The sequence below is a fragment of the Alligator sinensis genome, unplaced genomic scaffold, assembly GCF_000455745.1.
Source record: "Alligator sinensis unplaced genomic scaffold, ASM45574v1 scaffold215_3, whole genome shotgun sequence".
NCBI classification, from domain to species: Eukaryota; Metazoa; Chordata; order Crocodylia; family Alligatoridae; genus Alligator; species Alligator sinensis.
This window is the reverse complement of record NW_005842175.1, coordinates 1,671,294-1,682,563: the sequence shown is the minus strand read 5'-3', so window position 1 is coordinate 1,682,563 and position 11,270 is coordinate 1,671,294. Positions and strand designations below refer to the sequence as shown.

The following is an 11,270-nucleotide window of genomic DNA, read 5'->3' as shown; positions in this document are numbered from 1 at the left end:
TGAAGATGCCAAGGTTGTTCATTGAGACCTGAATTACCCCATCCCCTCAAGTTAAGAGGTATGAGGCTGAGCTCTGCCTTTTCCCTAGTTCTGGATGTGCATTGAAACTATAGGGTTTTGGAGAAGTGAATTTTTCTTAACCATTGCAAATAGCCTCAAAGCCAGTAACCTCAAAACAAAGCCCTAAAGAAAATTGTCCCTCCCGTACTAGCTGCATCGGTTCTCCCTCCCACCCCCACCAGTGCAATCTGCTAGTTGGGAGCTCCAGATGTTAGTGCTAATAGTCAGAACAGGAAAACACAGCTCCCAAAAAAGTCTCTCCAAACACTATTCCGGTCGGTTCCCAGAGCACTCTGTTCCCTACAGGCTGCTCCGTGCCCTGTTTCACATCACCTAATCACAGGCACTAATTTGAACCATGTCCCATCCTTCCTAAAAACTTTTTCTTTTTCTTCTCCCACTCATTTTATTTGGCAGAGATTCTGTTTGAGGAAAGGTTACTGAGACCAGGGGCTACACTCACAAAGAGGCACAGGCCTTATGACTCCCAACATCACACACCTAAATTCCAGGGGCCTGGATGCTGGAGTGGGGTCTGCAGATCTGAGCTAGGCACAGAGGAAGATGTAGGTGCCTGAGAATGGGATTCTTCACAGCTAATATACTGAATGGAGAGCTGCCTAATAGGGAAATGCCTTTAGAGAGGGCTGTGTCAGTGTATCATAAATCCCAGGTGTCTTGAGGACACAGCAGACCTAGGCTCAGATCCCAGCTCTGCCAATAGATTGCATGGGCAAAACATTTCTCTTCCTTGTAACACATTTTCCCCACCTGTAAAATGGGGCTAATGAGATTGGCCTCCTTTGTGCAGCTGTTTGAGATTCTATCTAAGCGAAAGGGATTATCACATTTGAATGAGGTGGCAACAATGCAATGAATAAGACAGGGAAAGCCAGTAGGTGCTTCTGTTTAGGATGTCTTATCATTCAGTAACAGAAAGGTAGTGAGATTTAAAATAGATAAAACAGACTACCTTCTTACTAATTATTAAATGCTGAAAATGTGGTCTGCGCTAAAGAGGAAACAAAACAGCCAGCCTCTGCTCCAACCAGCTTAAAATCTAAGACAGGCAGAGATCCTGGAAAATCACAGAATGGAGTCTGTTAAAAGGGATTTTTTAATCGTTCTTGTAAATATGAGGTCATAACATGTGGCTATTATAACGAATTCCACCCTTGCAGGAAGGGGTCGAATAGAGGGAGAATGGAGGTGACCTTATGACCTGGAAGGCCATTTTATCTATGGAGGAAGCACAGAAAAGCATAGGGGCTTCATCAGAAACCTCCCATAAAAGTCAAGATTGCCATCATTAATAACTGAGAAGTGGTGGGGGCAGAAGAGATTGCAAGGAGCTGAGTAGGTGAGAGAAGTAAGCCACGGAAGGTGATCAGCAGTTTAATGTTGATGTGCTCAAGTCTAGCTAACCCATGGAACTCATTGGCACATGAAGTTAGTGGGACAGAGTCCTTCAAAGATATATTAATTGTTTTATCACAGCTATGAGTAACACCAGCATCTACAGTGCAGTAGCCCTTGCACAATTAAGGTCCATCTATCCTCCTGCATCATGGCATGAACAGCTTACCCAACTGGGCTAGAAAACCACCTCTCCCAAACCCCCTCACTCTAGAGCAATTCTCTGACACTCAGGGAACTGGCTGTTGTCAGGGAGAAGATCCAAGGCCTGACAGACCATCAGTAACATCTTTGTCTTTCTTTCACTCAAGACTTTACCTTGGCTCTTTCTCTCCATCCCATTCAGGTTTCTGCCTCCCCAACCAGCTCACATTGAGTATGTGACATACTGAATCCCTCTAAAAGCCTCAGAGTGGTTGGCTATTCTGGTATATGTTCATGTAGCTGAGGGTGTGAGTGAGAAGATGCAAACCACTCTGACATATCAGCTACTCTCCAGATAAACTGAGAGCTCACAAAGAGCCCAGGGGATGGGACTGCTCTGACGTAGGTCCTGACCCAAGCCAACACTGTATTGGGATGGTAGCCACTTCAGTAATTTCCCACCTCTCTGGTTGGAGATTCCACTCCAGCATGGGGGCAGAGCAGGTGTGTGGGAGTTTGGAATAACTGGGGCTAGAAATAGACCTCACCAAGTGGATCATCTGTGCTGTGATGTACCCCAGCCCTGTGCAACGTGTTCCCCACTTCCAGAGATGCACCCCTGGTACTCTCTGGTGACCATATCTAGAAGCAGGGAAAGACTTTCCCCACTTCCAGAGGTGTAACCCTGGTAATCACCAGGGTGCATCACCAGAAGCAGGGAAACTCAGGGTTTCCTGCTCCCAGAGAGGCCCCTAGAGTTGCCAGGGGCATGTATCTGGAAGTGGAGAAACCAGGCAGGCACTGGGAACTCCAACTTTTCTCATTCCAAAGATGTGCCCCGGAGATCCTGCAAGTACATGTCTGGAAGGGAGGAAAGCCAGGCAGGTGCTCCCAGGGAGCTGGAGACTGTGCCTGAGCTCTCCCACCATAAAAAAAAAATTACTACCTTTTGTTGCAACCACAAATTTGGGCATTTGTGGTGCAACAAAGGGTATGGACATCTACTTACTTTTGCTTTATGCCAACATAAAAATGTTTATAGCAGCACAAAGGCGACACCTGTTTGCATCCTAAGATCATCATAATTTCAAGTATTGGGAGTTCCAAACAAATGTCATGGCCAAAACCCTGGAATTACTGTTTGGTTTGGTAAATGAGAAGGTCGTGGACAAATAATAGCTTCTAATCCTGCTTTTCTCTGAAAGGTCTTCCAGCCTATGCCATGCCATTGATCATAATGGCTTATAATGTAAGATCAGGAATCCTAGATGCTGTATTTGTACTAAACTTCCCTTGAGGTGTAAACTGTCTCAGTGTATACAGTTTGCTATACTATACTGCAGTCCAATACATACCTAAGCTAGCTACTTAGCTTGGATACTAATGATAAAATATAGCCTGCAGCAGCCTGTTCATCATGGCTGCAAAACCCACCCCAGTGCTTTGGGTACATACTTACATGGTTAGCTGGGCTGAGCTCCATGTTACTGTAGCTACAGTGTCATTACTATGCAAGGTAACTTGATTTACAGCTAGTCTAGGTAGTCTACAAAAGCTGCAATCACATTTCTGACTTCCGTTATCAACTATATCAATCCTCAGTTCCACTAAAAAAAGTGGTACTCATTCTTTCGGCCCTGCAAGCCAGATGAGCGGTGGGGTGGACTGGGCCCTGCGTAGCCTCAGCTGGCCCCTGTGCACTGGGATCAGGTTCTGGACCCCTTGAGCAGCCCTACCCAGCCTTGCATGCCAGGATCAGGTGCCATGCTGCCTGAACCAGCCTTCAGGGCTCCCCATGGGTCCAGAAATTTGGGAATAGGGCAGCAGTGGCACCACTTCCCCACTGCAAAATTTCCAGACCTCTGGGGAGCCCCTGCAGGCCAGATGACACAACTGTGGGGAACCAGACTACACCAGTAACCCTGCACTAAACCACTGGTGGCTCATCAGGAGATTAAGAGAGAGGATAGAGCAGAAGAGAGGGGTGATGTGTGGACTTGTCTCATCGCCATAATCTGAGCATGCATCATGCTCTGCATGCTGAGCATGCATGTCTACTCAGCTACCACACTGAAAAGCAATGTACTGATTGTGTACCTCATCTCCACACCTGGACTGCACAAGATGCCAGTGGAGCTGCCCCTGTCTATCGCTTACAACAGAAAGGCTGTTTCTGTGCTCCTGGACTTGTGGGAAGCTTCCTGTTTCACTTGTAGGGAAGATGACAGCCACACTGGGGGAGGACTTCGGTGCTTTTCAGCCAAGAGTTGATAAACCGTATCTTTAAAAAGCCACAAGGTCACCTTTGCTGACATTTAGACAAAGTTTATGAAAGTGACAGGACTGGAAGATGGGCTCTGTCAAAACAAGAGCCATAGAGACAAGGAATGAATTATGTGCTGACCAACAGGCTTGTCTTTGCTCATAAGCACACATGTATTAGCTTCTTGGATAAGGGTCTGAACTGGATCTTTTCCCACTTGCTATGTTACTGCTGGGTCCTTATACGACCCTGCCAGGGCATCTTAATGCTAACTCATAGCATCCCTTCAGCTGTAACCACTCTTGAATACCCACTTCCCTGCCTAGTGGCATGTTCAAAGCAAACATAATGCTATAGTATGGGGTAAACATTGTCGACTCCAGTATGCTTAACCAACATTCTTCCTTGCAGACAACTATAAGAGATAATCAAATACAGGCCATCCACCCCACAACAGAGCCGCTCAGGAATTTGAATTATTTGGGGTGAGTAGCTTTTGGGTATGTCTTTACTGTTCTTCCCACCACTTCCAGAAACTTTGCTTTTGAGCATACTTCACATCGGCCAAATCTGGAAATGATGCAATGATGCCACCCCGGAGGCATTCCCACCCACTGATCTCAAGCATCTTGCAGGAAGAGATCTCAAGCATGGCGTCAGGGTGGGCCACCTGCAACCACTTAGCTACCTCAGATTTTGAACATTATTTGTAAGTAAATACTGCTAGTACCACCTGTGCCCCATGTATACTTAGCAAAAACACATGGGAGGTCGTTCCCGGTACTCATGCCTCAGCTGTGGAACTCCCTCCCCCTTCAGGCCTGCCAGAGCTGGGGCCTGAATGTCTTCCAGAAGTGCTGTGAGACCTTCCTATTTAGGCAGGCATTGATCAAGCAAGGCTATTAAGTTGTGTTACTGTTTTGGGATGTTTCATTTCATATTTTATTTTAATATGGCCCTGGCTTTTATGTTTGGGAGTGGCAGCATAGATATCTAAGTGAGAATACACCAAAAAAATATTTACTGTCACCAATTTTACCTCCTAAGGAGGAAAAAAACAAACTTCTAAGACATAATTTTGACAAACCTCAATAAATTGCTACTATTTAAATCTAGCAGCATTTTACACAAAGTTCCTGATAAATGACTGAATCATTACTGCAGATCTTCAAAAGAAAGACAGACCTGAGGCAGAAAAGCACATGGAGCTCAAATCAGAATCAAGTAAGGACAGACCATGGAGATGTACATACTGCAACAACCAGCTCAATACACAACAATGCTTGGTACATAAAGAGAAATGCCAGAGCGCACCATCATATCCCTTTGCAGGAGTTTGCAAGCAATCAAGAGTGCACATGACAGACAAAGGAGGAGGATGAAAGTGCCCCTGTCAGCAGGGGATTTCTTTTTCTTTTTGTAGGAGAAACTGACCCCATTTCAACTGGATAATGAATAGACTGTCAGCCTTAAAACCAATGGGACATTGGACACTGGTGCACAAGCCAACATGTTGCCAAGAACAGTGTTGTTAGCAGTGAAAGAAAAGCCATGGATAATGGAAAGTAAACAGGAAAAAACTTAGAGCTTGCATTGCTGAACCTCTCCTCTATATGCAAACCAGCTGTTTGCTTGATTAAATAAATTGGAAAATATCAAAGATGTAATAGCACCAAGACAAAAAAGCATCCAGCATTGTGTTAAAAATATATTATGCTCTACATCTCAACCTGAGGATACACTCATTGGAGGGGCAGGAGACTAAAACAATTGGTGAGGAAATTGAAGATGTCTTGGTGCTTGTGCCCAAAAGCTTGCTAAGAAGAATTTTTACAACTATTTGAGTTGGTCTAATAAAAGATATTGGATTTACCCGAAGAACCTTGTCTGCTTGCAATGATAAAGAAGTTCCTAACAGAGCGTATGAGACACCTGCCCATAATTCATGACTCTAGGAAAATTCCTCTTACCCCAAGGCAGAGGCTATTATAACAGGAGCTGGATAAGCTCATTGTTCAGGAATCCCATGCCAGTGTAGCACAGGATAACATACCCAAACAGCTGTAATCTAGCTAGCTTGGGTACTGACTCAGAGAAAATATAGTGGCACAGACTTCAGTGCAGGCCAGGCACCTTAGTACCCAAGGGCTCTTAGTGGGAGAGATTTGGTGGTTCCTGTCACAAACACAGACACTGCAGCATTTGATAAAACTGTAGTGAGAAAAAATCCAGAGCTAGACATTGTACGTGTCAGCTTGATAAGACCTGTCATCTTAGACAAAATATATACTATGATTACCAGAGGTATTGCTCAGGATAAGAACTTGCCAGATGAGAAATGCAGTTTGGCAGAATGGCCCGGACAGCATATGCTCATCAATGTAAGGACAGCTCTCATTCCTAGATGAGATTTTATTTAAAAACACTGGAAATGAGTCTTAAGACTCTACAGAAAAACATATTAGAAAGGGATGCATGCAAGTCAACTACTGACTGGAAAAAATGTAAGGGAAAGACTGGAGACCATTATATTGGCCTCAGATGAACAGTGAAATTGAGGACACTATCAAGGCTTGTCATATTTCCCAAAAATACAAGCCAAGTCAAGCAAAAAACTCTATGGTCGTGGCCCAGGAAATATTATACCCTGGAGGAAAGCGAGCATTGATTGTTTACAATAACTGGGAAAGACTATGATCTTAGTTCTAGGATGCTGTTGTCACCTTCCTGAGATAGCTTTAATAGGCAATACTATAGCTCATCAAAAGTTTGTGCATGTCAAATATATATACATTTGGTAGATATGGTCACAGCTAACCAAAGGGCTCCCATTTTAATGAGCATGAGTTTAAGCAGTTTGCAGTTGGGTTTAAGGATTTAACTGCTAGTGTCTATAATTCCCATGAACCAGGTTGGTGTTAAAAATAATGAAAAGGACACAGAGTGCGATAAGATCTGTACTTTGCACTGTTGAAATACAGGACTGTGTCAAGGAAAACTAGTTTGTCACCTGAAAACATTTTATTAGAAAACTGAGAACGAAAATGCCTGCAATGTTAGGTGCTAAAGTCAGAGAAACCAGAGGTCAGCATAAATAGATAAAATCTAAATAAAAAGCAATGGCTTGGGGTCATGGGTGCTGCTGCCAGATCACAAACATGGCACAACATACATCAGTGATGAAATCAGGGGCCTCAACAGCACTGGGCCACATGAAGTTGCCTTTCAGTCTTACGATGTTGTCACCCCAGATGGATGTACTCCAGGAGGAATAAGCAACAACAACTCCATTTTCCTGTAGGGAAGGGGATAAGGGGCATGGCATCAGCCATTGGGCCCAGAAGAGTCTCAGACAAGAAGCACAAAAGTTTAAGACAACCAAGTCCCGAGACAGAACCACTGCCAGAACAAATGGACTTTCCACCTTTTGAGTACAGTAGCACTGACCTCTTAAAAGATACCACAAGTCTCAGCACAAATGCAAGGCGTCTCAGCGAGTAACTCAACACTAAGTTTAAGTTGGGTATGACTATTTGGAGCTATGCATTTAATAAATGTCATATTAGAATTATTTAGCTTAGGCTGGACAAGAAAGGTATAGTGTAAGGAATTATGTGTCTAAGATGTTTAGCTTCCCGAAGAGAAGTAGTCTATGAAAGGCAGCACTACAAAAGCGCATGCTTTGCTTAAAAAGAGGCTGTTGGACCTGCATGACTAAGCAAAGTTACCAAGCATGTTTGGCCCTAAGTAATTATTGAGTGCCACACGTTTAGCATAGTCCCTGCCCAGTTGACTGGGTGGTGGGGGCAGATACCAAGGACACTGAATAGAACTGCAGTTTATGCTGAGCTTCAAATCACCGGTAGCCAAACACGATATCCTCAGCTAGAATCATCCCTTCCCTCCATCATACTACCCTTGATGACGACAGTATCTGGAGATGGCTGCTGCCCACTGGGGACTGACAGGAGCAGCTGCCATAGCTACAGAACAGAGCCCCCACCTTGGAGGCCTAGCTTTGCATCCAAAAGCAGCGGCTGTTGTCGCTGGCAGAGAATCCTCTTGTGTTAGGCAGGCAAATACTGTTCTTTCTGCAGAAAGCCAAGCACCTCCAGGAAGGCTAGACCAGAGCCAAAATGAGCCAGCTGCCAGTGCTCTGACTGAGACAAGGGCCAAATTGGCAGTAACCTCATCTGAGCGATAAGAGGAGGAACATTCCTCATGGATCCTTCCAGCCAATTCATGTTAAGAGGCTTGGAAAGGTTGAATCCTCAGGTAGAGGGATGATGATTATGACACAGTGGCATGTTGGGAATTAATAAAAGGAACAAAATCAGATGCATGCTGTTTCATCAAGGACTTCACATTCCTGTTGTCATTGCTTCTTGGACCCACAATGAAGTGGAAATAGCTAAACTACTCATGATTGTTTCTATCAGTCTCCTGAGTATATTTAGCCTCACAATAGCCCCAGAAGGCAAAACTTTATTATTATCCACCTCATACAGATAATCCATGGATACATCGAGACCAATGCCTGCGTTCACAAAGGCATTTAGGTACTATATTCCTATCTATCATAAAAACACGGGCTAGCAGGGACCCTCAGGAGGTCATGTGGCAGTCTAACCCCCTGTTTAAGGCTGGATCATCCATGTATTGCTGTTGGAAGTAGATTACAGCATCACCTCTCTCTCTCTACATAAGCAGTGCAAGCCCAGCCTTTGTGAACCACACAATCAACACTTGGCAATGGAGGATCCCATGGCTCAGCAGAGCTTGTAGAGTTTTGTCTGGGAGCCCACAAATCTGAGGCCAGGATGAAGAATGAAGCTGATCTAGAGTTGCAAAGGCTGATAAGACCATGACTCCATGCTGGTATTGCAGAGGAGCAATAGGGCTGAAGGTACATCTCCCAAGCACAAGATGTAAGTGCCTTTCATTCATGCATGGGATAGCTTGGTCCCCCTCCATATAGTCTCCAGGTGCTTCTCAAGTTTGTGCTGGGCACATTGGAAGTAGGGTTGCCAGACAGTCGACAGAGAGGAAACTCTGGGTGTTTAGCCTCTCCCTATTTTCTCAACCTTTTCTGTTTCTCACTGTGCCAAATCTACAAAGTAACAAGCAGACCCAGATCATAGTGCAAGGTTATTTATTTACGGAGAAACACAAAACTTATCATCCAGTGCAAAGGAAATTCAAATGTGGAGCAGCAGTGGGTGGGGATTGTCAAGAGTTCTACGCTTTTCTTTAGAGTTATGTCCATGCAAGTTTAGCATCTCGTTTGCCAGCTTGGCAGACTCTGGAGGCTGAAGGGCTTTATTTCCCTTCACAATAGATTTAACACCCCTGGTGGCTGTGGAAACTCTTCATGGGAACTTGCTAATGTGTCCCATCGGGGGGAGGGGATACAGTCCCTGTAGCCCATCCTCAGCGAAAAGTACCCAAAATCTTAAAATGTGACTCATTATTTTAACACCTTCACACAGGCCAATTTTCAAAGAGAAGGGAACTTAGTACTTCCTGACAATCAGGCGTTTTGAGGAATCCCAGAGTGAGTACCTAACATTACTAGTTGCTCTTGGAAATGATGACCCAGGATTGTCAGCCAGTGCCACTCATGATAGCAGCTCAGGCAGCAGGTCAGGGAGAACAGGCAAGAGAGAGCCCAGTGCCTCCATCTCATACAATTTCTGGCACATCACTTCATTCTCTGCTCGTCTCATTCCTCCCTATTCTTTAACTTTCTCTTAACTCTTTGGCCATGCCATTCCCCTCGGTAATAAAACTGGGGAGGAAGAGAGCTGAAACAGCTCCCTGATAATTCCTTAATGAATAAACGCATCATTTTCATTTAAAAAAAAAAAAAACAGATTATTTCCCCTGCATATGTAAAGCCAGGAGAGGGCAAAAGTCTATCACAGCCATTGCTGCAACTACCCTTGTTTGGATTAGAGACTAAATCTCTAACCAAATTATTCCCACACGTCGTAGATGATTATCTGCACAGCATCCAAAATAGCACCTAGGAAGCTATTCTAAGATACACTGCTAGCCCATCAGAGTGGTGTCTCCTTGGGTGTGTGCTAACCCTGGTACCCAAACTCCTTGTACTTGCTGGCCATGTCATTTCGGAACAGCTCCAGGGCCTTCCTCATCGCAGCCTGGGAATCTGCCCCAAAGTCCACAGGATACTTCTCAGCAATAACCTTGACAATGATTTCAGAAATGAACTGTTGAGGAGGAAGGAAGGGAAGGGAACAGAAGGGACAAGTAAGAGTCACTTGCAGTTTAGTTACAGTAAGTTCAGAGTAAGAAATGGGTTACATGCACCAAAAACTGAGTAAAATCAATAGAGCCCTCCCCTCAGGCTCTTGAGAAACAATGTAGTCTCCTAGATAGTGCCCTGAGCAGAGTGTAAGAAAAATTAAATTCTATTTCTGACTCAGCCACTTACCTGTTTGAGACATTGGGCATGTCACATCCCCACTCACCTTTTGTCAGCCTTGTCCACTGAGATTATAAATTCTTACCCTGTTTGTGTGCACAGTGCCTAGTACAATGGGTTTTGTGTGCTCTTTTCTTACTGTTCTGACATAATATGGCTTCCCACAAGTGCAGAGGTTGCCCACAGTAGTTTGATATCCTTATGAGTTGCTGGTGGGGTGGTAAACAGTATTTTGAGTGGGAAATCTAACTTTGGAGGGTCACACACCATGAGCTGCCCCCTTCTACATCACTGGGCCTGACTGAACAAAGGTTTCTTACTTCATCTGGAACTCATAAAAGTCCAGCTGAACATCAGTGTATACAAATGCAATACACACACACACATACACACACACACACACACACACACACACAGAGCAGCAATACAGTCCACATTCTTTGAACAAGACCCCCTGCTCCTATTCCCATACCTCTAAATACTTGACGGGGATTTTATGCTTGAGGGCATGACTCTCCGCTAATGGCTTCAGCACCTCTGCATGATTGCCCTTCTGTTTTAGGATATTCCCCAGGGCAGCAAAGACATTGGTCCCATGCTTCTTCATTTCCTCAGAGCTCTTCATCTCATCAGCAGTTTTCATGTGTTTGAACTTTTCAAAGCGTTCCTGAGTCTCAGGATGCTCTTGAAGAAGCCTGCAAATGAATGTACAGGACCCATGAGATGCAAAAATGGAACGGGAAGAACACAGGAACTGCCATTCTGGAGGTCCATTCAGTCCAGCCTTTAATCTGAGAATGACCATCAGCAAGTGCTTCTGAGGAAGCAGTAAGCAGGCCGATACTGGAACATCTGCCCCACCACGAAAGTCTCATCCTAAGCCCCAAGAGCAATAGATTACTTTAACCCCAGATATGTGAGATCTTAAGATCCCTTCAC

General features: G+C 44.6%; 1 protein-coding gene across 1 annotated transcript in view; it reads right to left on the bottom strand.

The window, feature by feature from the left end:
• Positions 1 to 9,018: 9,018 nt before the first annotated feature.
• Positions 9,019 to 11,270, bottom strand: part of MB (myoglobin) — a 6,242-nt gene continuing 3,990 nt past the window's right edge. The window contains exons 2-3 of the mRNA XM_025206881.1: positions 10,804 to 11,026; positions 9,019 to 10,116 (exon numbers count right to left, since the gene is read on the bottom strand). Of these exons, the coding sequence (XP_025062666.1) occupies positions 9,970 to 10,116; positions 10,804 to 11,026 (370 nt within the window). The 3' untranslated portion in view covers positions 9,019 to 9,969. The remainder of the gene's footprint in view (positions 10,117 to 10,803; positions 11,027 to 11,270) is intronic.